Source organism: Eretmochelys imbricata, chromosome 6, assembly GCF_965152235.1.
Source record: "Eretmochelys imbricata isolate rEreImb1 chromosome 6, rEreImb1.hap1, whole genome shotgun sequence".
NCBI lineage: Eukaryota > Metazoa > Chordata > Testudines > Cheloniidae > Eretmochelys > Eretmochelys imbricata.
The window spans coordinates 6,917,243-6,943,291 of NC_135577.1; the positions used below are offsets into that span (position 1 = coordinate 6,917,243).

The 26,049-nt window shown below is 61.8% G+C and overlaps 2 protein-coding genes across 5 annotated transcripts; both read right to left on the reverse strand.

The window, feature by feature from the left end:
• Positions 1-354: 354 nt before the first annotated feature.
• TGFB1I1 (transforming growth factor beta 1 induced transcript 1) lies at positions 355-15,674 on the reverse strand. Of its 2 annotated transcripts, none has more exons than XM_077820681.1 (11): positions 15,662-15,674; positions 10,772-10,926; positions 10,418-10,485; positions 9,782-9,924; positions 9,298-9,394; positions 8,923-9,028; positions 5,596-5,835; positions 4,880-5,053; positions 2,135-2,216; positions 1,758-1,906; positions 355-773 (listed from the first exon to the last, which is right to left on the reverse strand). In XM_077820681.1, exons 1-11 carry the CDS (start codon positions 15,672-15,674, stop codon positions 507-509), a joined length of 1,494 nt encoding a protein of 497 aa, XP_077676807.1. In that variant the 3' UTR covers positions 355-506. The 2 variants fall into 2 exon arrangements, with proteins under 2 accessions (XP_077676807.1, XP_077676808.1); XM_077820682.1 differs by lacking the exon at positions 15,662-15,674 and adding an exon at positions 11,424-11,502.
• Positions 15,675-18,875: 3,201 nt separating this feature from the next.
• On the reverse strand, positions 18,876-24,983 carry ARMC5 (armadillo repeat containing 5). 3 transcript variants are annotated; one of them, XM_077820615.1, is made up of 6 exons: positions 24,647-24,983; positions 23,624-23,731; positions 22,312-23,149; positions 20,605-22,046; positions 19,946-20,078; positions 18,876-19,703 (listed from the first exon to the last, which is right to left on the reverse strand). In XM_077820615.1, exons 1-6 carry the CDS (start codon positions 24,954-24,956, stop codon positions 18,911-18,913), a joined length of 3,624 nt encoding a protein of 1,207 aa, XP_077676741.1. In that variant the 5' UTR covers positions 24,957-24,983; the 3' UTR covers positions 18,876-18,910. The 3 variants fall into 3 exon arrangements, with proteins under 3 accessions (XP_077676741.1, XP_077676743.1, XP_077676742.1); XM_077820617.1 differs by having other exon boundaries at positions 24,678-24,733; XM_077820616.1 differs by having other exon boundaries at positions 24,611-24,660.
• Between the last annotated feature and the right edge of the window lie 1,066 nt (positions 24,984-26,049).

The window sequence follows — 26,049 nt, forward strand, 5'->3', positions numbered from 1 at the left end:
GTGTGGCTGGGCCAGGAGGCGGGGTATGATGGGGTGTGGCTGGGCCAGGGGCGGGGCCTGCTGGGGTGTGGCTGGACCAGGGGCGGGGCCTGCTGGGGTGTGGCTGGGCCAGGAGGCGGGGCCTGCTGGGGTGTGGCTGGGCCAGGAGGTGGGGTATGATGGGGTGTGGCTGGGCCAGGGGTGGGGTATGATGGGGTGTGGCTGGGCCAGGAGGCGGGGTATGATGGGGTGTGGCTGGGCCAGGGGCCGGGCCCTGTTGGGGGTGTGGCTGGGCCAGGGGCGGGGCCTGCTGGGGTGTGGCTGGGCCAGGAGGCGGGGCCTGCTGGGGTGTGGCTGGGCCAGGAGGCGGGGTATGATGGGGTGTGGCTGGGCCAGGAGGCGGGGTATGATGGGGTGTGGCTGGGCCAGGGGCCGGGCCCTGTTGGGGGTGTGGCTAGGACAGGGGGAGGGGCCTGCTGGGGTGTGGCTGGGCCCAGGGGCGGGGCCTGCCTGGAGAAGGGCGGGGCTCAGCCGAAGAGCTTGAGGAAGCAGGGGTGGCAGTAGGGCTTGTCGTTCTGCTCCTTGAAGGTGCCCTTGTTGAGCTGCTTGAGGCAGAAGGCGCAGACGAAGTGCTCGGGGTGGAACTTGCGGGCCATGGCGGTGATGCAGCGCCCGGCGATGGGCTTCTCGCAGCCCCAGCACAGCGAGCCCCGCTGCTTGTGGTAGTGTGTCTCGCAGAAGGGCCGCCCGTCATGCTCGAAAAAACTGCCCTGCAGGAACGGCGCGTAGCACTCCTGGGGGGGGGGGAAGGGGCAGGAGGGGTGAGTGCACGCACCGCCCCCCCACACGCTGCCCCGGCTTCCCTCCCCTCGCCTCTCCCTGCCTGGCCCCCTCCCCGTCCCCCCGCCTCCCACCCCCCGCACTGCCCCATCCCCCACGGCCCCTCCCCCACCTTCCCCAGACTCCCACAGCCCCCTGCACTGCCCCATCCCCTCATCCCCCACATTGCCCCCTCCCCCGCCGCTGCTCGCACTGCATCTTCCCCTCCCACTCCCCATCCCCCACAGCCCCTCCCCCACCTCCCCCCACACTGCCCCCTCCCCATTCCCCCCATCTCCCCCCACATTTCATCTTCCCTCTGCACTGCCCTATCCCCCACAGCCCCTCCCCCACCTTCCCCAGACTCCCACAGCCCCCTGCACTGCCCCGTCCCCTCATCCCCCACATTGCCCCCTCCCCCGCCGCTGCTCGCACTGCATCTTCCCCTCCCACTCCCCATCCCCCTGCACTCCCTCCCCCACCTCCTCCCACATTTCACCTTCCCTCTGCACTGCCCCATCCCCCACAGCCCCTCCCCCACCTTCCCCACACTCCCACAGCCCCCTGCACTGCCCCATCCCCTCATCCCCCACATTGCACCCTCCCCCACCGCTGCTCGCACTGCATCTTCCCCTCCCACTCCCCATCCCCCTGCATTCCCTCCCCCGCCTCCTCCCACACTGCCCCCTCCCCCTCCCCCACCTCCCCCTGCATTGCACCTTCCCTCTGCACTGCCCCATCCCCCCACTTCCCCTGTGCTTCCCCATCTCCTCCCCGCCCAGCACTGCACATTCCCCATACTCCCAGCACTCCCCCATCCCCCAGAGTGCCCCTCCCCTATTCCCTCCATGGTCCCTCCTACCCCAACATTGCACTGCCCTCTTCCCCCACCTCCTCCCCCGCTGCCCCCTCCCCTCCAGCCCCACAGCGCTGTGCCCGGGCGGGGAGGGGGGGCTCACCCTGCAGACAAAGCACTCAGGGTGCCAGAGAGCGCTGAGGGCCGAGATGTAGTTCTCCAGGATGGCCTGGCCACAGCCCTGGCAGCGCGTGGAGAAGAGCTCGTAGAAGTCCTGGCGGCAGTACTGCTGGCCGTCCTTCTCATGGAAGCCTGTGGGGGGAGACAGAGAGCAGGGTGCAGTGCGCTCCTCAGTGACTGGCCGCACTGCAGCAGGCTGGGGAGGGTCACTGCAAGTGAGGGGTCTGGGTGCTCCCACAGAGAGGTTGCAGTGGGGGGCAATGCTAGTTGGGGGACTGGTCTGCCTCATGGAGGGGTTACTGGGGCGCAGCCTAGGTCCCCTGAGAGGTGGGATACAGTGGGGCAGGGGTGCTCACTCACCTTCCTCCCCGAAGGGCCTCCCGCACTTCACACAGCAGAAATGCTCCGGGTGCCAGTTCTTGTCCAGAGCTGTCACCATTTTCTGGAAGGGACAGAGTCAGGGTGTGACACTCTGTGCCTCAAAATAGCACCCTGGGCCCCCCCACATTCACCACTGCAGTATGATTATGAAGTGTTTCGTACAACGTATGCCTTGTGAGGTATCATTTCAGAAGTCTTGAGCCATTGAACATTGCTATCCCGTTGGATTGGACATGTGATCGTTGTATCTGATGTTATGAAATTTTGCTATGCGTGTGTTACTGGAATAGGTGATGAGGTTGGGAATCGCCCACAGCGAGCCTTTGAGAGGCAACAAAGGAGCGCCTAGTAAGACAGATTTACATCAGGACCAACCAGACATGTGTTGATGGCCCATTAAGGGGAATCGACTCTTCCAGTGGCCATCCCAGAGACTCCTCAGAGAGGGCACGTACCCAGTGAAAGCCGCCTAACCCACATCACAGCAAGGATCATTCTGGCAGCTGGAGGAAAGTATAAAAGAGAGAGAGTGACATCATCACTTGGCCTCTCTTCTCCCCCGTCTCAACACCTGCAAGAGCATCTGGAAGACAAAGACTTTGAACTAGGGAGATTGGTCCCAGGCTGGGAAGGGAATCCAGCCTGTGTATTGAGAACTGTGAGCTGCCGGTACCATCTATTAGGGAGAGAAACTGCTTGACTCAAATCTTGCTTAGTCTGTAGACTTTAGAGTGCAAATTTATTCTTATTTCTTCTGTAACCAACTTTGAGCTCTATGCCAGCTACTTATAATCACTTAAAATCGATCTTTCTGTAGTTAATAAATCTGTTTAAATTTCGCCTAAAACAGTGCAGTTTTGGTTGAAGTGCTTGGGGAATCTCAGCTCAGGTTAACAAGGGCCATCGCATGTCCACTACCCTTTGTTGGCGTGGCAAACTAATTAATGAGCTTTCACTGTCCAAGAGAGTCTTGAGCAGTGTAAGACGGTATATTTCTGGGGTGCAAGGCTGGGGACTGGGGTGATTGGCTGGTGCCTCTCTCTTTATATTTCATGCCTGGCTGAGAGAGCCTTCATGCAATTTTGCTGGGTGTGGGGCTTCCCATGCTGATGGCTGAGTGATCACAGCACCTGGAGGGGTTTGCTGCTTGTCACTGGCATAGCTTTGTGAGAGACAGCCCAGGCTGGAGAGTTAAGGAGGCACAGTGGTCTCACAGTTTCAGGTTGTTCCCCGGGGGGTGTCTCATCACACAGGGTGAGATGACCCCACTTGCCTGAAGGGGGAGCTACCACCCTAGAGTCCACTGCACCACACTACACTCTGGCGCTGCATTGCCAATTCCCCACCCACAGCCTTATGTTACACTGCATTGCCCTGCAGTGTTCCGTGTACTGTTGTGTCACCCTGCATCATAGCACACTGCATCCCATAGATTCTCACTGCTTTCTGAGGCATTACCCTGCCTTCTCTAGCACTGCACTGGCAATCTGTACCGGTCTGTTTTATGTCAATGCACTGTATCCTATCACACTGCAATCTGCAGCCCTACATTCCATGTCATAACAGTGCAGTCAGTGCACTGCATTCCATAGCCTCACCACACATGCTGTTGGGTCTCACTGCATGCAGTCACTACATACAGTACTGCATTGCATTGTGTTTAACTGCACTCAGTCACTGCATTGCTCGCACTACACTCTATAGCACTATACCACGGTATATAGCACTGCATTCGACAGTGCTGCATTGCACCATGTGGCACACTGCTCTGTCACACTGTGTATAATTGCATGCACTACACTGTGTCTGTCTCACACTGAGGGTACACTTTTGCAATGTGCTGCCTTGTGTGGCACTACACTAACACTGCGCTGAATTGTGCTGAACTGTGCTCTCACACCGAATGTCACTGCATGCCCTAATGCTGTCACACTACAAGGTACTGCACAGCACGCTCACACTGCACTGCATTGTCTGGCACTGTGCTCTCACACTTCATAACACTGCATGGCACTGTGCGCTCTCACACTGCACTGCATTGTCTGGCACTGTGCTCTCACACTTCATAACACTGCATGGCACTGTGCGCTCTCACACCGCACTGCATTGTCTGGCACCGTGCTCTCACACTTCATAACACTGCATGGCACTGTGCGCTCTCACACTGCACTGCATTGTCTGGCACCGTGCTCTCACACTTCATAACACTGCATGGCACTGTGCACTCTCACACTGCACTGCATTCATTGGCTCCGTGCTCTCACACTTCATAACACTGCATGGCACTGTGCGCTCTCACACTACACTGCATTCATTGGCGCCGTGCTCTCACACTTCATAACACTGCATGGCACTGTGCGCTCTCACACTGCACTGCATTCATTGGCACCGTGCTCTCACACTTCATAACACTGCATGGCACTGTGCGCTCTCACACTGCACTGCATTGTCTGGCACTGTGCTCTCACACTTCATAACACTGCATGGCACTGTGCGCTCTCACACTGCACTGCATTGTCTGGCACTGTGCTCTCACACTTCATAACACTGCACGGCACTGCGCGCTCTCACACTGCACTGCATTCATTGGCACCGTGCTCTCACACTTCATAACACTGCACGGCACTGCACTCTCTTACACAGCACTGTGCAGCACTGCATTCTCCTGCACTGCACTGTGCTCTGAGGGAATGGCACCAGCAGGGTGCTGCGTGGCCAACTCACATCCAGGATGGGCTCGTTGCAGAGGCCGCAGCGGGGCGAGAAAAGCTGGAAGTAGTCTCTCTCACAGTAGGGGGCGCCATCCTTCTCGAAAAAGTTGCTGCCCCCCATCTCCTTCTGGCAGTGGGTGCAGACGAAGTGCTCGGGGTGCCAGGTGTTGCCCAGCGCCGTCACCACCTGGGCAAGGGCGGGTGGGAGGGCAGACAGATAGATGGATGCACACCCATTACCAAGAGGAGAAAAGACTCAGCTCCTCACTTCTCCAACTTCCCACACTGGCCCCTCCCTTTCCCCTTGCTAGTCCTGGACTCCCACCTCCACAGGCCCCTTCCTCCCTCCCCCCATTTCCCCCAACCCCTCCTCGTCCGCCAGATAGCCCCTCCCCTGACCTGCCTCCCCTCCCCCTCACACCCCACCTGGTGCTCCTCCTTTTCCCCCACCCTCCCCCTCCCCAGTGCTGCACGGTCCCACCCGCCGTCCACTCTGTGCCCTACCACATCCTCCGCATCTCCCACCCGCTCTTCCAATCTGTCCCTCCCCTTCCAAAACTGACCCCGCCCCCTCCCCAATCTGTCCTCCCCTAATCCACTTCCCAGTCCTACCCCTGATTGCTCCCAAGTGCCCTGCTCCTCTGCGCGCCCCCAGCCCCTGAGTCCTGTACCCACCTCCCTTATTTCCCCTCCCCCTTCCCCCCCAGGTGCCCCCAGTCCTGTCCTCACCTGCCCAGCGATGGGTTTCTGGCAGGAGGCACACAGCCCCTTGGTGCTGGTGGAGATCCCCTGGCGGCTCAGGTCCGACTGCAGCATCACCAGCATGCTGTCCAAGTTGCCACCCTGCGGGGCCGGCGCTCCTGGGGGGGGCGGCCCAGAGGGGCTGGGGCAGACGGATGACATCACCGGCTGCTGCGCCAGGGAGACTCGGGCGGGGGCCGGGGGTGGCGCGGCCGAGACCCCTGGGAGCTGGAAGGGAACCGGCTGTGATATGAGTGCTGAGACATGAACCAAAAGGCGCCCGGGCGATACAGCACCACGCTGTGTCCCAACGGAGAGCAATGCAGGGCACACCACACGGCGCCAAACCAAGCTGCCCGTATTGGCACCAGGCAGGGCTGACTATGGCCCTGCAGGAGCCGTAACCACAAATGACACCAAACTGTTCCACAAAGCACCAATCGCATCCCATTCATTGCCCCCATCTTCCCCCCCACCCCTCCAAGGAATGACACAGGACACCAAATTGTGCCCATCCCTGCCACACAGCCTCTGAAGCACCACAACGCCCCGTGCCCCATGGCCACAAACAGCACCCTAACTCCCTGCCCCCAACTCACTGTGCCAGGCGTTACGCCAACCAGCCACCCCAAACCTGGCCACAGCCTCTGCCACTCAGCCATGGTGTGTGCTGGCCAGTCTGTACCACAGCACCCCCTTACCCATGCCAGGGCAGATCAGAGCATGCCACCCCAATGCATTTCATGCCACAGGCCATGCCAGCCACCATTCCACGCCAGGTGATGCTCTGTACCTCGGGGGAACACCCTGCATCCCCATGTTCATCCTTATCATGATTGTGTGGTAGCCATTGCAAAGTTTGTCATGTCGGGTGTCTTCAGAAGGCTCATGATGGAACTGAGCATTGTTGTTGTAGTGATGTTATAGAAATTGTTGTTATAGTGATGTTGTAAACATGTTGTAATAGGTGTGTGATTTCATGTATGTAGTTATGAGGCTGAAAATGTGTCCTCACGGCTTAAAACAAGCCCAGGCAAAATCTCTCCAGGAGCAGAGGGGCAGTTCACACCTCATCAGGGCATGTATGGGACAAACCCAGCCCAGCCTCACAGGAACAAAGGACACTGGCCTAGGCAGCAACAAAGGATCTGCTGGGCTCTCGAGTGAGTCATCCCCCTTCCCTTGGTCAGTCAGGGACTACGATGAGGTAATGCTCACCTGACTCTGAAGGGGTGTGAGGGGCAAAGCCAAGAGGGAGGAAAGGACATGATAAAAGGGAGAGACATTTTGCCATGCTCTCTCTCTTCCACCTCCATCTACAGACACCACCACCACCAAGTGACTGAAGTGCTGATCAAAGGGGAGAGCCTGGTTGAAGGGCAACCAGCCAGCCTGTGGTGAGAAGCATTTAAGTTTGTAAGGACACTGAAAGTGTTAAGATCAGCTTAGAATGCGTTTTGCTTTTATTTCATTTGACCAAATCTGACTTGTGCTTTGACTTACAATAACTTAAAATCTATATTTTGTAGTTAATAAATCTTTTTGTTTATTCTACCTGAAGCAGTGCGTTTGGTTTGCAGTGTGTCAGAGTCTCCCCTTGGGATAACAAGCCTGGTACATAGCAATTGCTTTGTTAAATTGACAAACTCATATGAGCTTGCAGAGTCCAGTGGGCATAACTGGACACTGCCAGACGGAGGTTCCTAGGGTTGTGCCTGGAACCGGAGCTATTGGCTAGTGTCACTCGGTTGCACAATCCAAGCAGCAGCTGGCCAAAAGTGCTCACTCACGTAGCAGGGAGCATCTTAAATGCCAGTGGCTGTGCGTGAACAGCCCAGGAGTGGGGGTTCGCACAGCAGAGCAGGGTAAGGCTGGCTCCCAGTGTTGAGGATTGGAGTGACCTAGCAGATCACCAGTCCAGATAACACCAGGGGAACGTCACAGTGCCATGCCAGACTAATACAGGTTTCTGCACTACGCTGTACCCTGCTGCTGGGATATGGGGCACCACGCCAAGTCATCTGTTACCTACCTTGGCATTCGGTGCCACACCCATTCCGGTTAGACAGAGAATCCCACACCAGGCACTCGCTGTGTTCACCTGTTCACCAGGCCAAACCGGCAGCACTGGGCTGCACCATGCCATGCTATACAATACCCAATGCCATGCAGCACCATCCCAGCAAGCTACAGAGCCTGATGCTGCCCTGTGCATCACCACACCCAGAAGAATGCCACCCTGCCCTGTCCCACGGCGGCAGCTCGCCACCCCAGCACTGTCCAGTGCCAAACAGCACCACACGGCACACAGCAGCAGGCCAGGCTGAGCCACATACCAGAGTGTGGGCTGCCAGAAGGCTGGTGCCAGGGCAGGAATGTGCCCGGTGCCTGGGCTCCCGCAGGGCGGCTGTAGGCAGGGGACAGTCAGAGTCAGCTGCCCGCCACACGGGTGATCTCACCAGGCCACGTCTGATCCCAGGCAGCTGCCAGCTGTCCCCCAGACTCACCCCTCCTGGCTCCCCTGTGAGAGGGCACGCGCTTGTGCACCACCTTGTCCTTTTTCACACTCACAATCACAGCCCCCGTCACCCATGTTGGCACCAACACCTGTGGTTTCTCACCCACGCCCAGATACTTGCCACAGCCACTTCCACACTCCCTTGCCCACCTGCTGGGTCGCTCTTTCTTGCACCCCCATTTACACACACACAAACCAACCTTTGCACTTGCTTGCACACATATACTGCGTGCACGCCTGTGGGCTCATGAACTTATTCCCACATGTTCTTTCTTGCATGTTCATTTCCACATCCACACAGACCCGGGGTCCCTTGCACACTGACTCTCACACTAATTATTGTGCACACTTATGTGCACACACTGCCCCTTGCGCACTCATTTGCACACACTGCCCCTTGCGCACACACTCTCCCATGCTCATTTGCATGCACTGCATCTTGCACACTCATGTGCATTTGCTCATTAGCACACTTGCTCTTCCATGATCATTTAGAGGCTCACTCAGACACGCCATTGAACCCTCATTTGTGCATACATTTGCAAACACCACTTCTCACACATGCTTTTCTACACATTCTCCCTTGTCCACATACCAGCCTTTGCTCGCTCTTGCTCTCACGCACACACACACACACACAAGTCCCTCCTCTTGCACACACGTGCCCCCTCCCCCCATTGCTTCTTTTACTCCCACACTTACTGGATCCCATTGCGGGACAGGAAGAGTCCGAATCCCATTAGCCCCCACCCCCAGACTGAGCTTTGTCCCCCGTAGTGCCTCTGTACCAGACTCACGTTGCTCTGGACTCTGAAGTCCGACAATGAGGCCATGAGTTTGTCCAGCTCCAGGGTAGCAGATGTGGCTGATGGCTTCACAGGAGGGGGGGTGGAGCCAGCCGAGCTAGGAGGGAAACGACAGCATGGTCATTGGGCCCCCCAACTTCCCACCAAAGGCTCCCAGTGCTGTTTATACAGGAATCCCTCACCACGCCTGAAATGCATATTCTTCGGGGGGGGGGTGTGCAGGGGCTGATTATACAGGGATTCTTCACCTGACACTGAGATGCAGCCACCTCTGGGGTGTTGCCCATTCAGTACTGAGTCTGGACTCCCAACCAGTGGGATATTTAACCCCAAGGACCAACGGCCAGAAATGGGAGGGTCACTCACTGGCTTGGGGACCCCCCTTCCCCAGCATCCTCTGGTTTCTCCTTCCGCTTCTCCCCATCAGGGCCCTTGTTGGATGGGAACTGGGACATGATTTCGTCTGGGGAAAAGACAGACAGACAAACGCACACATACATACACAGTGTTTCCATTAGTTGCCTGCAGTGACCAAGCATATCCACCAGGGGAAAATATTTCACAACCATAGGGAGAGATGCTAAGGCCTAGAGTGGCCCCAATCCCAGGCCAATAGAGCATGCCAGTGCCCCGGAGGGGAGCCCGGATCCCGGACCAGCAGGGGGCGGCAGTGCCCCAGAGGGGAGCCCGGATCCCGGACCAGCAGGGCACGGCGGTGCCCCGGAGGGGAGCCTGGATCCCGGCCCAGGGGGTGGCGGTGCCCCAGGAGGGGAGCCCGGATCTCAGCCCAGCAGGGGGGCGGCGGTGCGCCAAAGCAGCAGTGCCAGGGGAGAGGATGGCAGCGCCCTACCTGTGATGTTGAACTGTGTGGCGTTGAGCTCCTGCAGCAGCCGGTCCAGCTCACAGAGGCCGGCACCCAGCACCCCGCTGGACGAGGAGAAGGGTGGTGCGGCTGGCTCCTTGGGCCGGGGCGAGCGGGGCTTGCAGACAGTGCTGGGGGGGAGCAGAGGGTGAGCAGAGTGCGGGGAGCAGCCCTCCTCCCCCAGCCACCTCGCAGGGAGGAGCCAGCTCCCACCCAGCCCAGGGAGCAGTGGGGAGGCAGGGCGGGATGGAGACGCTATTTATAGGGAGCCTCTTAATGGACCAGCTGGACCATGGCCAGCAGGGACTGGGCCAAAGCCAAGGGGAGGCCTGCCTGCTGCCACCCCTGCCCCATCCCCGCCCGCTTCTCCTTCCCCACCCCACACTCCCCACCGCACACTTCTCCTCCCCTGCCCCAGAAACCCCACCCCCGCCCGCTTCTTCTCCCCTGCCCCCACCCCTCCACTCCCACCTACTTCTCCCCCGCCCTACACACCCCACCCCTGCCAGTCTCTCCCTCCCTTCCCCCAATGAGCTCCCCCCAGCTCCTTACCCACACTCATACCCTTCACTCCCTCCCAGTACCGCCCCCTGTAGACCTAACCCTGCCGTGCTTGGGACCCACCTGTAGAGATGCTCTTTATCGCCCCCGCTGGGCGGGGCAGAGACAGGCAGAGGGTCCATGGACATGGCCTGCAAAGAGAGAGACATGAGGGGGTGCAAGGAGTCACTGAATGGGCCTCTATTCACCAGTGAGATGAGATTGCTGGGTCTCAGACTAACTAGGGAGATGCAGCCACCTCTGGGGTGGGGTGCAGAGCCTGATGAACAGCTGCACAGGGATTGATCGTCCCAGCTCCCTGCAGCTCAGCGCCCCCTAGCACCGCGCTGGCAGATTGGGGCCAGGCCAGCACTGACAGAGGAGAGCGCCCCCTACTAAGCCCTCACCCCACTCCCTGCAGTACCCCCCTAGTGTTACCTGCTGCTGAGGGTTGTAGGGTGGAGGAGGGGGCCTGGCCTCAGGCGTCCCATCCTGCCCCAGCCCGTTAGCGTGGGCTGCCCCAGAGTCCGTGAGCAGTACTGGGCGCTTGGAAATGTGAGAGGTGGTGGTCTCCAGATCAGCCAGCAGGGCATCTGTCGGGGGAGCAGAGAGAGGTGGGGGGTCGGGGAGAGGCTAGGATGGATCTGGGGTGGACTGCTGGGGGGGGGAGGGGGCACAGAGAGGGAGCAGGGGCTTGGGGAAGCAGAGACAAGGGACAAGAAAAGGAAGAGAGGATGCCCAGGCCCGGGGCTGTGGAATTAGCATCAAGATCTGTAGTTTCCCAAAGCTGGGGAAGGCCCCTGGAGTCCTGATCCTCTATCCCCCACTAGACCCCACTACCCTCCCGGAGCTGGGATAGAACCCAGGATTCCTGATTCCCAGCCCCCCCCCTTACCAAAATACTCCACTGCCCTCTCAGAGCTGGGATAGAACCCAGGAGTCCTGACTCCCAGCCCCATGCTCTGACCACTAGACCCCACTCCTCTCCCAAGAACAGATTCAACCTTTAGCAATACAAATGATTCCCCGAGGCAGTGCCCTAGGAATAGCCACGTGTGCTGTGAACATGGGGAGCTCATACAGTACGTACCAAACACCACTATACGGGGGCGAAGCAGGAAAGAAGGGGAGCCAGAGTCCCCTGGAAAAGGAGACGGGACAGAAGGAGATGGGGGGGCAGATGGGAGGAGGGACAGAGGGGCACTGGGATTAGCACATTCCGTGAAGGGACAGTTCCCCGCCACACTCCCTGCAGCACAGCGCCCCCCATTGAGCCCCCCCATCCACTCCCTGCAGCACGGCAACCTCTGCTGAGCCCCCCATCCACTCCCTGCACCTCCTAGCACCACAGGGGGGCCACCATTGACTATGCGGGGAGAGCACCCCTGCCCCTCTCCCACCCCAGCCAACTCCCCCCTCTCATACAATCACTCCTTTGTGGGAACATTTTCCACCTCAGACTGAGCCCCACAGAGGCCTTTTCATTCCCCAGCAGCCAGGAGCAGCCAAGCCAGGGAGGGGCAAGACCACAGATCACACACCAGCCCGACTCAGCCCTCACCAGAACCCTGGGCAAGCAACCCAGCACCGCAGTCAAAGGAGACCCTACGATAACAGAGTGTCCACTGCCCCCCTACCATAACAACACATTGCTCTGCTCACAGGAGACCCTACGATAACACAGAGTGTCCACTGTCCCTCCGACCATAACAACCCATTGCTGTGCTCACAGGAGACCCTACGATAACACACAGTGTCCATTGCCCCCCTACCATAACAACCCATTGCTCTGCTCACAGGAGACCCTACGATAACACAGAGTGTCCACTGTCCCTCCGACCATAACAACCTATTGCTGTGCTCACAGGAGACCCTACGATAACACAGAGTGTCCACTGTCCCTCCGACCATAACAACCTATTGCTCTGCTCACAGGAGACCCTACGATAACACAGAGTGTCCACTGTCCCTCCGACCATAACAACCTATTGCTGTGCTCACAGGAGACCCTACAATAACACAGAGTGTCCACTGTCCCTCCAACCATAACAACCCATTGCTGTGCTCACAGGAGACCCTACGATAACACAGAGTGTCCACTGCCCCCCTACCATAACAACCCATTGCTCTGCTCACAGGAGACCCTACGATAACACAGAGTGCCCACTGCCCCCCCGACCATAACAACCTATTGCTGTGCTCACAGGAGACCCTACGATAACACAGAGTGCCCACTGCCCCCCTACCATAACAACCCATTGCTCTGCTCACAGGAGACCCTACAATAACACAGAGTGTCCACTGTCCCTCCGACCATAACAACCTATTGCTGTGCTCACAGGAGACCCTACAATAACACAGAGTGTCCACTGTCCCTCCGACCATAACAACCCATTGCTGTGCTCACAGGAGACCCTACGATAACACAGAGTGCCCACTGCCCCCCCGACCATAACAACCCATTGCTGTGCTCACAGGAGACCCTACGATAACACAGAGTGTCCACTGTCCCCCCGACCATAACAACCCATTGCTGTGCTCACAGGAGACCCTACGATAACACAGAGTGTCCACTGTCCCTCCAACCATAACAACCCATTGCTGTGCTCACAGGAGACCCTACGATAACACAGAGTGCCCACTGTCCCTCCGACCATAACAACCCATTGCTGTGCTCACAGGAGACCCTACGATAACACAGAGTGTCCACTGTCCCTCTGACCATAACAACCCATTGCTCTGCTCACAGGAGACCCTACGATAACACAGAGTGTCCACTGTCCCCCTACCATAACAACCCATTGCTCTGCTCACAGGAGACCCTACGATAACACAGAGTGTCCACTGTCCCTCTGACCATAACAACCCATTGCTCTGCTTACAGGAGACCCTACGATAACACAGAGTGTCCACTGTCCCTCTGACCATAACAACCTATTGCTGTGCTCACAGGAGACCCTACGATAACACAGAGTGCCCACTGTCCCTCTGACCATAACAACCCATTGCTGTGCTCACAGGAGACCCTACAATAACACAGACTGCCCATTGTCCCCCTACCATAACAAACCTGCACAGCATGCACAGGAGGCCCTACAATAATGGGCACCCTACAACAACAAAGCAGTATTCTCAGCAACTGCTTAGGGGAGACCCTATAAAAATAAACCAGAGCTTGTAACCCCAGTGCTTCCAAGCACTCTTCAACAACAAACCATTGTGTGTAAATTCACCTCCCTACAACAAACTATCATGCGTAAATCCAAGTCCCTACAATGACAAACCGTGTGTAAATACGAGACCCTATAATAACAAACCAGCACATGCCACCCATATCTCACACGAGGCCCCACCCAACCAAACAGCTCCTGCTGCTCACGAGCAACCCTACAATAACAAACCAGCGTATAGAGCCTTGTGCTCACAAGAGACCCTACGATAACAAAGCAATCTCGTAAATGTCCCTGCAGCAAACAATTGGAGGTGTTCAGCCTCACGGCCCACAAGCAACCATATAAAAATAAAGGAGTCCTTGTGGACAACCCTACAATAACAAAGGAGTGTCAGAAGCCCTGGAGGTCCGGAAGAGACCCTACAATAATAACCCAGCATGGGTAGCCCTCCCAAGTGACCCTACACTAGCAAACCACTGCTTGTGGTCACAGCCCTCACAGGAGACCCTACAACAACAAACCACAATGAATACAGTCCCTCTGTCAGTCACAGGAGACCCTACAATAACAAACCAGACCAGGGGACAGAGGGGGAAAGTGAGATTCAGGTTTAGTGAGCCCAGGGTGAGGGTTGACCATCCAGCCTCCATGGCTCCCCCCGCAGCCAGAACCCCTCCTCACCCCGTGGTTCCCCCAGTCCTGGTCACACCTGCTGTGGGCTGTCTGCCCCACCCTGCTGGTTTGGGGCCAGGAAGAGAGGGCAGCAACACTCCTGCTGGGAGGGGGTGCTGGGGAAATCTGGCAAGAGGGGGTGAATCCTGGGGTGGGGGGCTCAGTGACCCCCCACACCCGTACCCCGGCACAGACATGTCTTCACTGCAGGACTCACTGGGGCTCTTACCTGGATTGGGGATGGACAACCTCGGCAACCCACAGCTCAGCACCCCATCCCCCCAGTTTAGCTCCCTCCCCTGGGATCCAGCCCCTGCTCTTAGGACTCAGACCCCCCCAACCCAGATCCTATATCCTGGGACCCCCCTCCCACAGCCCTGCCCCCCCAGGCTCCTTCCTGGGGTGCAGCCCCCAAACACTCTTCCTAGGACACAGCCTCCCCGCAGCGTGAAACACCCACCCATCGCCCAATAACACAGCCCACCCCCACCCCTATTCCTGGGACACATTCCCGGGACACAGCCCCACATCTCTTCCCACCTCAGCACTGCCCCCGCCCCCTAAGGCACAGTCCCCCCCCCCACACACACGTGTTAAGGGTGGAAGAGAAGGAACCCTGCAGCACATGGGTATAACTTTCTGAGGGGGGCAGCAGGGAGGGTGCTGGCGGGGGGTGGGGGGAGGTCCCTGGTTATTAGCGCCCCCTGCAGTTTGGGCCCCACCCCAGGCCCCATGAAGCCACAGGAATGTGGTGAGAAATTCCTTCTCCTCCAGATGGAGACAGGCTGGGGAGGGGGGACGCACCCCCCCCCAAAAAAAATCCTCCTTCCCCATGCCCTGCCCGCTCTGGGGAACGGGGGGCGGGGGGGAGAGAAGGATGGATGGGAGCAAAAAGCAGCCCGCAAGAGAGAAAAAGTTGAGGGGAAGAGAAAGAGAGAAAGACAGGAGCGAAAAGGAGAGGAGAGAGAGAAAGAGAGGGAAAGAAGGGAGTGAATGGGAGAGAGAAAAGAGGGGGAGAGAGAAAGGAGAGAGAGAGAGAGAGAGAGAGAGGAAAAGGGAGAGAAGGAGAGAGAAAAAGAAGGTAGCGAATGAGAGAGAGAAAAGAGGAGGAGAGAGAAAAAGAAGGAAGTGAATGAGAGAGAGAAAAGAGGGAGAGAGAGAAAGAAGAGAGAGAAAGAAGAGAGAGAAAGGGAGAGAAAAAGAGAGAAGGGGAGAGAAAAAGGAGGGAGCGAATGAGGAAAAGGGGGAGAGAGAAAAGAGGGAGAGAGGGAAAGAAGGGAGTGAAAGAAAAAAAGAAAGAAGGAGGGAGGAAAGGGGAGAGAAAAAGAGAGAGAGAGAGAAGGAAGGGAGGGAGGGAGGGAAGGAGAAAAGGAAGGGAGGGAAGGAGGGGGAACAGGGAGCGGGGCAGCGGGCGTAGGGCGAGGGGCTGGGGCTGGGGCCGGGCTGGGCGCGGCGGGTCCCAGCCTGGCAGCGGGTCCCTTACCCAGGTCGTCCATGGCGGCCCGGCCCCAGCGGCGGATGGAGGCAGAGCCCCCCCCGATCCCCTCCCGCCCCGTGACGCGTCTTCCCGGAGAGCCAGGGAGCCCGGCTCCGGCCCCTGCGCGCTGACCATGTATGGCAACGGGGCATCGCTCGGCGCGCGGGGCTGGGAGCCCGGACTCCTGGGTTCCAGCCCCGAGGGAGGGGCCAGGGGCCAGCGGGTCAGGACAGGGACGGGGGAGCCCGGACTCCTGGGTTCCATCCCCCAAGGGAGGGGAGTGGAGACGAGTGGGTGGTGGCTGTATGGGGAGCCCGGACTCCTGGGTTCCATCCCCCAAGGGAGGGGAGTGGAGGCGAGTGGGTGGTGGCTGTATGGGGAGCTCGGACTCCTGGGTTCTATCCCCCAACGGAGGGGAGTGGAGACGAGAGGGTGGTGGCTGGATGGGGAGCCCGGACTCCTGGGTTCCATCCCCCAAGGGAGGGGAGTGGAGACGAGTGGGTGGTGGCTGTATGGGGAGCTCGGACTCCTGGGTTCCATCCCCCAAGGGAGGGGAGTGGAGACGAGTGGGTGGTGGCTGTATGGGGAGCCCGGACTCCTGGGTTCCATCCCCCAAGGGAGGGGAGTGGAGGCGAGTGGGTGGTGGCTGGATGGGGAGCCCGGACTCCTGGGTTCCATCCCCCAAAGGAGGGGAGTGGAGACGAGAGGGTGGTGGCTGGATGGGGAGCCCGGACTCCTGGGTTCCATCCCTCAAAGGAGGGGAGTGGAGACGAGTGGGTAGTGGCTGGATGGGGAGCCCGGACTCCTGGGTTCCATCCCCATGAGTTGGGGAGCTGGGACCAGCAACTGGTGGGGCTGGGAGCCTGGACCCCTCTTCTCTTTCCCTCCCTCCCTCTCCCCCCCCAAGCTAGGCATAAACAGGCTAAGCCATTGCCTAGGGTCCCCTCTTCCTTTGGGGGGGCAAAACTACTCCTGCTGAGGGCCCCCAGTGGGCCAGCGCTGCCCTGGGAGGCGAGTGCAGCTTGTGGGTTAGAGCAGGGGCTGGGAGCCCGGACTCCTGGGTTCTCTCTTGTGCCATTCCCCTCTTGCTGCTGACGCTAAGGGAAGTGGGGAGGCCGCAGGGCCAGGGGGGGCTCCGGCTCGGGCTTTTCTGGCTGGGACGTTGGGAAAAAACTGTCACCAAATGAGAGAATTGGCTGACTGTTCACAGGATGTGGGGAGAGGGGCCGGGGCCGGAGCCAAGAAAGGGGGAAGAGAGGTCCCCCAGCCGGGAGAGCCAGAGGGGGGAGCGAAGGGCAGATCCCAGGAGTGAGGGAGGTGGGTGATGGGGGGGGGGAACAGAGGGAGCCAGGAGGGACCCCTGGCAGTGATAGTGGGGGCAGGGCAGGCTGGGGGAGGGCTCCCGGGGCAGGGGATGGAGGAAAGGCTGGGGGGGCTCCCAGTGGTAGAGGAGAGACTGGGGGTGGGGGAGAAGAGGAGAAGCTGGGGGTGAGGAAGAGAGGCTGGGGGGGCTCCCAGTGGCAGTGGATGGAGGGCAGGCTGAGGGGGCTCCCAGTGGCAGAGGAAAGACTGGAGGGGGAGGAAGAGAGGCTGGGGGGGCTCCCAGTGGCAGGGGACAGAGGAGAGGCTGGGGGGCTCCCAGTGGCAGGGGATGGAGGGCAGGCTGAGGGGGCTCCCAGTGGCAGAGGACAGAGGAAAGACTGGAGGGGGAGGAAGAGAGGCTGGGGGGGCTCCCAGTGGCAGGGGACAGAGGAGAGGCTGGGGGGCTCCCAGTGGCAGGGGATGGAGGGCAGGCTGAGGGGGCTCCCAGTGGCAGAGGACAGGCTGGGGGGGGGGGGAGAGAGAGGCTGGGACAGCTCCCAGTGGCAGGGGACAGAGGAGAGGCTGGGGGGGCTCCCAGTGGCAGGGGACGGAGGGCAGGCTGGGGGGGGGAATGACACATCCCAGGCCCCGCACTCAGGAAGTGGCCCTCCCTTCCCCCCCCCAGCCCATCTGGAAGCAGTTGAGCAGCAGGCCTTTCCTGTGACACAGGGAGGGGAGGAAGGGGGGGGGGGCCCAGCTGGAAGAGCAGCCAGTGCCAAGCAGGGAGTCCACAGCCTGGTTCCCCCCCACCCCCGATCCACCACCCCCATCCTTGTCCCCGTGTCCCCAGCCCCTTCCAGGCTCAGGCACCGCCCCCGCCCCCCCAGGCCGGGGGCAGATCCCACACTGCCACTGCCCCCGCCCCCGCCACACCCCAGCCAGGTGCAGAGATGGGAGATTAGCCTCAGCTGGGGTGGACGGGGACAGACAGGAGCAGGGGCGAGGAGCCAGGACTCCTGGGTTCTCTCCCCAGCTCTGGGGGGCCAGGATCAGGTCTAGCAGGCTGGGGAGTAGGAGCCAGGACTCCTGGGCTCTCTCCCCCATTCGAGGGGGGTGGGGGAGGAGATGATGATGCTGGGAGCCAGGACTCCTGGGTTCTCTCCCCCATTCGAGGGGGGTGGGGGGGGGGAGATGATGATGATGGGAGCCTGGGCTCTCTCCCCAGTTCGGGGGTGGGGGGGACGCAGCAGAATGAAGGGAGACAGACACATGTGCGTAGCGAAGCCCACCCTGTATTTCTCCACGTACAGTAGCTTATTCAATACGCTCCCATTGTACACACCCATCCCCTCGCCCGCACAGAGCAGCAACCCCGGCTGCCCCTCACCATTCCCTGCAGCATCCCCCGGGCCTACCCTACCGGGAACATAGGAAACAAGGGGGGGGCAGATCTCTGTGCAGACAAAGCCCACACACTGCCCTGCGCCAGCCTCCAGTCAAGCCCCCCCCCCCAGCTGCTCGCTGTGGCCTCAAGTGGGGAATTGGGGTGCCCTGTGCTGCAAAAGTAGGGACACCCCCCCCCCAAATACACCACAATCCCTTCCTCAGGGAAGGTTGCAGGCAGGCTCCCACCCTGTGCCATAGACCGAGGGAAGGGGAGATGGCTCACTCCAGAGAAGGGATCCCAAATTTTCCTGGGGGTCAGCGGCTCATCCCCACTGCCCTGATACCTCTTGCTGCATAGGTCCCCTATACCCATTCCTCACCTTGCCATTACCCCATTTCTCCCCCTCAGTCCCCCCCACTATCAACCTCCCCACAGCTTCCTGACCCCCAACCTCCTCTGTTCCCAAAGCCCGCCCCCCCCCCCGAGGGGTACAGAGAGTGCCCTAAGCCCAGCCCCTCCCCCCCACCCAGAGGGGCATGGGCGGTGCTCTCAGCCAGCCCCCTAGCCTAGGTCCCATCAGTGCCCATGCCCCATGGCGTCTCCATGGCAACCTCCAGCAGCTCCTGGGCCAGGCCCTGGGGGTCTCCGGCGACTCGGAGGATCCGCCCCAGCGCGGCCGCCCGGCCGGCGGGCTCCTCTGCCGCCCCCAGCAGGACGTAGCGGGCACAGCGGCGCAGCAGCTGACCGCGGCCCAGCCGCTCCGCCAGCCGGTACAGCTGGTCCGGGCCGGCGCCAGGGCGCAGGTGCTCCCGGCACAACGCCTCCTCCACCAGCTCCTGCAGCTCGGGCAGCAGGAACTGCTCGGCCACCGCCAGCGTCTGCTCCGCCAGCTCCCCCTCGCCGGGTGGGAACAGGCCCCCGAGGGCCGGGCACGGCTCGCCCCGGCAGCCATGCAGGAAGTGGGTCAGCACCAGGAAGGGGGCGGGTGCCGCCCCGCGGATGGGCACCAGGGCCTGGCGGGCCTCAGCAAACCCGCCCGCCAGCATGGCCCGCAGGACGTCGGAGCCGGCGCACGCGGCCGGGCGCGAGGCCGGCACCAGGGCGCCCGAGTCCAGCCGGAACTGCAGGTCCGCCCCGCCCGCCCTCACCAGCCGCTCGTAGGGGCACGGCGGGGAGGCTGCCAGCCGGGAGCGCTTGGGGGCGGGCGGGGCGGGGAGGGGGGCGGCAGCCCCCAGCAGCAGGGAGAGCGAGTCCACGGCATAGAAGGTGAAGGGCGGGTCGGCGCCACTTGTCAACGCAGCCAGCAGGAGGCGCAGGCCCGAGTGCTCCAGGAGCAGCCTCCGGCAGAGGGACTTCTTCCTGCGGGGCGGGGGGGGGGAGGGGGGGGGTATAGATCAGTCCCCGGATCGGCCCCCAGCCTCCCCCTCCGCTCCCCCCACCAGATGGGCCCAGGATCTCCCTGGATCAGCCCCACAACCTCCCCCGCAGCCTCCATTCCCACCACCTCCCCCGGAACGGCCTCCTTCCACCAGCTGAGCCCAGCCCCCTCAATGACCAGCCTCCTGCCCACCCATGCACCCCCCCCCCCCGGTGCCACCCACCTGCAGATGAGGGGCAGGGCCACGGCACAGGCCACTTGGTCGGCCTCGGCGCCCGAGAGCAGCATGTGGGTGAGGACGCCCGCCCCGAAGGCCGACTCAGCCTGAACACACAGATTGCACAGCAGGGTCTCGCCTGGGGAGGGGAGCAGCATGTCAGAGCCCCTCCCCCAACACCCCACGGCGCAGATCTCCCATCCCCCTGCCCTGCCCCTGCAGCATGAGCCCCCCGCCCCCAACGCCCCACAGCACCACAGCTCCAGTGACACAGCATCCCTCCAAACCCCCCCCAGCCCCAGCAGGGTGCCCAGCCCCCACCGCGCAGCATTCCCTGCCCAGCCCCGCGCCCTGCCACACAGCTCCCCCTAGTACCACGCCGGGGCACTGTGAACCTGACAGCGGAAGTAGGCTGCTCCCCAGCTCAGGGTGAGCCTGAGACCCCCATTAACCTAGAGCAAACCCCAGTTCCCTCAGTGGGGGGCTACCGGAGAGAGGACTCAAGTTCTTCGGGGACAGAGTGCTCTCACACTGGGATGCTGGGAGCCCCATAATGCAGCAGGGTGACCCCCATTGCCCAGGCCTGGGGCGCTCACCTACCCCTGGGGCACAGCGGGGGGATCCCCATACCCTGGGACCGGGGCTCAGCGGGGGAGAGGACTCACCCAACTCCTTGAACCTCCTGCCAGCCTGGTGCCTGCAGCCTGGGCTTCTGGGGGTCTCATGTCCCACAGCGGCAGCCTCCTCTGGGGGAACGCCCAGCACCAGCCAGGCCCGCAACATGGAGGGGGCGTAGCAGCGCACAAAGGCCTCTAGGCAGATGGGGTTGCACGTGAGCCGATGCAGCAGCCGCAGGCAGCGGGGTAACGGGACGGGGGCTCCAGTGACATAGGTCAGCAGCCCCCGCAGCACCGGGCCCGTCACCAGGCTGCGGCTGGGGTCCTCAGCCTGGGAGAACCGGGACAGCAGCAGCAGGGCAGGTGCCTCGGGGGCCGATAGCTCCTCCTCCCCACCCCACAGCAAGAACTGCGGGGCCAGGGCCTCGCCTGGGGGATGGAAGAGAGCCGGCGTGGAAGGGGCCACGTCTGGATGGGGACGTGATTTGCCACGGCGCCGCGAGGAGAAAGCAGCGGGCTGGGGCTCCAGGAAGTCATCGGCAAGGAGGCGCTGCTCAGTCCCGGTAGGAATCGGAGAAATCAGACATATATCCTTGGGAATTGGGCTCGGTGCTGGATCGGACCGGCTGGCCCCAGCGGGAATTGGTGACGCCGGACGCAGACGCTCGGGAACAGGGCTTGGTGCCCGATCGGACCGGCTGGCCGCGGTGGGAATTGGCGACGCCGGACGCAGACGCTCGGGAACGGGGCTTGGTGCCCGATCGGACCGGCTGGCCCCGGTGGGAATTGGCGACACCAGCGCTGGACCTGGCTCGTCTGATGGTGCCGTGACGTGCCAGCCAGGCCCGGCTGACACCAGGGTGCCTGGACACAACTCTTTGGTGGCTGCTGCAGCCGGAAACCATGCTGGATTTTGCAAGTCAGTCCGAGCGCAGTTTGGCGAGAGCTCCTCATTTGTGGTCGCCGACCATGGCAACTGAGCCTGCAGGTTCTGGGCGGTGCCGGCAGCATCCGGGGCAATCTGTGCCAGATTCTCTCTTTTGGTCCCAGGGGACTTTGGTGTAGCCAGCAGCACCATGGGGGCTGCGCTGTGCTCCCCTGTCCTGGCTGGATTAGGCAATGCTGTATGGTGCCTGGCAGCTAAATCCGGTGCCGCAGGTGGCAGTAACTCTGCTGGATGGTGCCTGGCAGCTCCGGCTGTAGCCAAACGTGCCAGGACCAGTGCCTCAACACCTGGCGTCTCTGCCACATGGCTCCCATCAGCCACAGTTGAGTCCAGCTCTGCCCCGGGTGCCAAGCACTGCACCCTGGCAGCCGGCTCCAGCGACGGAGGAGCTAAGCAGGTGGGCAAGCCCAGCCCCACAGGCAGCCGGCCAGGCCCCGGCGTGTCGTCCTGCAGCTCGAGGGTGGGGCTGAAGGAGCCGTCAGGGGACCACTGTGGGGAGAGGTCGCCGGGACTGGCAATGTAACCCTCAGAGAGCAGCCAGGACCTGTGGCAAGAGGGAAGGAGTGAGAGCTGGGGTGGGGGTCAAGGAAGCCCCAAGTGCAGAGAGGAAGGGGAAACCAAGGGAGCCCAGAGCAAGCGAGCAGGAACAGGGAAGGGAGACGAGCTAGTGAGTCAGGAGCACTGGAGCAAGCAGGGGGTGGGGAAACCAGGAGGGCCGGGGGTGGGGTGCGGGGGGGCGGGGGGAGCACTAGGGAGTGGGGAGGAGAACCCCTCAAGCGAGCCTCAAGCACACCAGGAGAGACGCTCACCTGAGTCTCTGGAAGCTGGGTGACTCCCCTTCCGGTGCCCCGCTCTCCCGTCGCCCCTCGGGGGGGAAGTCAAAGGAGGCAGCGTCCCGCTCGTCCTCGCTTTCTCCCTCCTCCTCCTTGTCCTCCTCCTCGCAGCGCGCAGCCCACTGGCCCTGGGCCACCAGCCGCCCCACCAGCAGGGCCACCAGCCCGCCGGCCTGCAGAACCTCCAGCGCCTCCTGGTCGTAGAAGAAGGCCACGAAGGCCACGACCACCCGGGCGTGGGAGCCTCGCTGGCGCCCATCCTGCAGCAGCGCCAGCAGCAGCTCCAGCCCGCCGGCCTCCCGTACCCGGCTGCGGTTCATGGCCTCCCGGCACAGCAGGCAGAGCGCCCTGACCAGGGGCTGCAGGACGGCGCCGGCAGCTCCCGCCCCTCGCCGGCGCCGGATCTCCCCCACCAGCACCGCCACGCCTCCAGCGTTGCCCACGGCCGGCCGCAGCATCCCTTGCAGGCAGAGATTGGACAGCGCCGAGACGGCCGCCTCCCGCACTGCCCGCTTGCTGTGGCCGGCTAATGCCACCAGGGGGGCCACCCCGCCCCCCAGGCTCAGCTGCTCGGCGCAGTCCCGGCTGCAGCCCTTGGTGAGCTCTAGCAGGGCCCGGGCAGCTGCGGCAGCCAGGGCGGGGTCGTCGGGGCTGGCAGCCAGGCGCTCGGCGATGGCCCGCACTGCGCCCTGCTGGGCCAGCGCCAGGCGGTGCGCTGGGGTGGCGCCCAGGTTGCGCAGGGCCCGAATGATGCTCTGCAAGCACTCGCTGTCCTGGGAGCTGGCAAGGACTTGAACCAGGGGTGGCACCGCGCCTGGGAGGGGGCGGAGAGAGAAAGGGGGTTAGTGAGCCCCAGATCCAGAGAATGAACCCCAATTACCCCCTCCCAGGTCAGCAGGGGACTCCTCAGTATGCAGGTGAACCCCAACATGGCTCCTCTCTGGTACGGGGTGAACGCCAATATTACCCCCACAAGGGATCAGAGAGTGGGCTCCCCAATATAGGAGTGAACCCCATTATCCCCCAGGTCAGCAGGGCGCTCCCGGTATGGGGGTGAGCCCCCCTATTACTCCCATGCAAGCAAGCAAAGAGGGGCTCCCTGTATGGAACAATTCCCATTACCCCAGGCCAGGTCAGCAGGGGATGCCCAGTACGGGGTGAGCCTCAGTACTACACTTCAGATAGCAGGATCCGAGGGGCTCCCCAATATGGGGCAAGAATCCCAGTTCCTAGTCTTCCCCCATCCTCCATTCGCAGGTTGGCAAGGGGGGGGCATGATCCCACTCACCAGCATCATGGATAGCCTGCAGGTTCTCTACATCAATGGCCAGGTTGCCCAGGGCCCGTGCTGTCCGGTTGTGGATACTTTCGACTCCAAGCGATTTCAGGATCATCACTGGGGGGAGAGAGAGAGAAAGAAATCATCTATGAACCATGGTGAGTGCATTATCCCTCGCACAGAGCTGAGATGCAGCCATCTCTGGGGGGGTCAAAGGGGTTGTTTATCCAGGGATTTCTCGTCCAGCGCTGAGATGCAGCCACCTCCGGGGTGGGCCACGGGGGCTGTTTATACAGCGATCCCTTGTCCAGTGCGGAGATGTAGCCGCCTCTGGGGTGGACATGAGACCCAAGGTAGTTCCACCCCAAGGAGAGATGGAGGGGGCACAGGCCTGTACCACCAGTGGGGACCCCAAATTGTACCATGCATGCACGGGGCGAACGCCAAGCCACGCCGTACCCAGGGAAGAGAGAAATCAAGGCACAGCACTATTGCGGCACCAATGGGGGAGCCCAAGTTCCACAATGTGAGAGCACAGGGGCCCCAGATGCAACCTCCCAGGGCGGGCGGGCAGGCAGGCGGGCGGGCGCAGGGCAACCCTGGACCGTGAGAATCCAGAAACACGCCACTTCGGCTGGGGGGCGCCCTGGACAGTACCATTTCAGCTCGGTGGGATTTAAGCTGCACCTCCAGGCTAACAGGTGCAAGGAGACCGCAGACTGTACCAATTTGGCCTGGCCATTGCAGGGTAACCCCAGATCATACCACTACATCTCAAGGGGACCACAGACAGTACCATTTTGGCTCGGGGGGGGGGACCCAGAGCAGGGTAACCCCAGACTGTGCCACCCTGGCTCGGGGAGGGGGGAGTACCCAGGCTCCACCCCCAGGCCTGGCAGGAATAGGGTAACCCTGGACTGTACCACTCTGGCTCGGGGGGGGGGGAACGACACCCAGGCTGCACCCCCAGGCCTGGCAGGTGGCCCCGGATCGTACCATTTCGCGTCGGGGATTCCCCGCCGCGTCACTCACCCAGCGAGGGGATCCCCCCCAGCTCCCGCACCTGGGCCCGGCTCCCCCCCTCGGTGCAGCAGTTGCCCAGGATGCTGAGGGCCAGGTCGAGGGTGCGGCGGGGCCGGAGGGCCCCAGCCAGGAGCCCCAGCAGGGGCCCCAGCCCCCCGCGGGCCCGGAACCGCTCGATCCCGCCGGGCTGCTTGATGTGCCGGGTCCGCAGGGCCAACAGGGCCCGGCCCAGCCCGGGCTCGGCCCCGCCCCGCAGCTGGGCCAGGCAGTAGCCCAGCGACTCGGCGGGGCAGCTCCCCCCGGCTGCTGCGGCGGCCATCGCGGGACTGGCCCAAGGGCAAGAGCAACGAGGGAAGGGGGGGGCCCTTGAAAGGGGTGCGGCCCCGGGGGTTTGTGGGAGTTGTAGTTCGGGCCCCGACAGGGTCCGCGCTAAAGGCGGCCGGTGGAACTACACCTCCCACGAGGCGCGGGGAGAGCGCGATGCATTGTGGGGGCTGTAGTTCTCCCCACCGGAGCTGATGGGGAAAGGACTACAGCTCCCAGAAGGCATAGCGCGGGGGGCTCTGCTCGGGCCGGGAGCAATGCCTGCCGGGGGCTGCGGTTCTCACCTCCGCTGGGGGCGTGGCTGCGGGGGCTGTCACACTGCCCGGGGGTCTGCCACCGCCCTGGCGCTGACGAGTGGGGAGGGGTCTACACGGAGGGGGAGGAGCCACAGAGAACCCGTGGGCGGGGTCAGACTGTTGGACAGCTGCTGTCACCCACCCCAGCGCCCACTCCCGGGTCCTGTCCCCGGCTCTGGCAGGGGAGTGGGTTCGAGGGGGCGCGGGAGCCAGGACTCGGGCTCTGTCATTGGCTGCCTCACTGACTCCCTTCCCCAGTTGGTGCCTCACTTTCCCCACATGCCACGCCAGGAGAACATGTCCGACTGCAGTGGGGCGCAAACTTACCATAGGCAGGGCTGAAAGCCCAGCCAGGCATCAGCACACACGCACTGGGTGGGGGGCCCACGGGTTGGCAGGGGGCAGCTGCACCCTAGGCTCCTGTTTGGTACCAGTTCACCTAGCGTTGCATCAGGGAGTTCGGAGGAACTGCAGAGAAGATGGGAACCCACCGCCCCAGGGTCTGATCATAGATTCATAGGGTTAGAAGGGACTGCAGGAGTCATCTGGCCTAACCCCCTGCAGGTGCCCAATAGACCCCACTCCCCTGCCAGAACTGGGATAGAACCCAGGAGTCCTGGCTCCCATGCCCCCTCCAAAACAATAGACTCCATCCCTACCATCTCTTCTCCGCGCTTTAGCTGTGCAGAGCACTAACCCCTCAGGGGCGCTGGGCCCCTGGAGAGAGACAGAGGTTATAAGCAAGGATGACGTGACCTCTGTCTGCACAACCCCCAGGCCTGAGGGGAGATC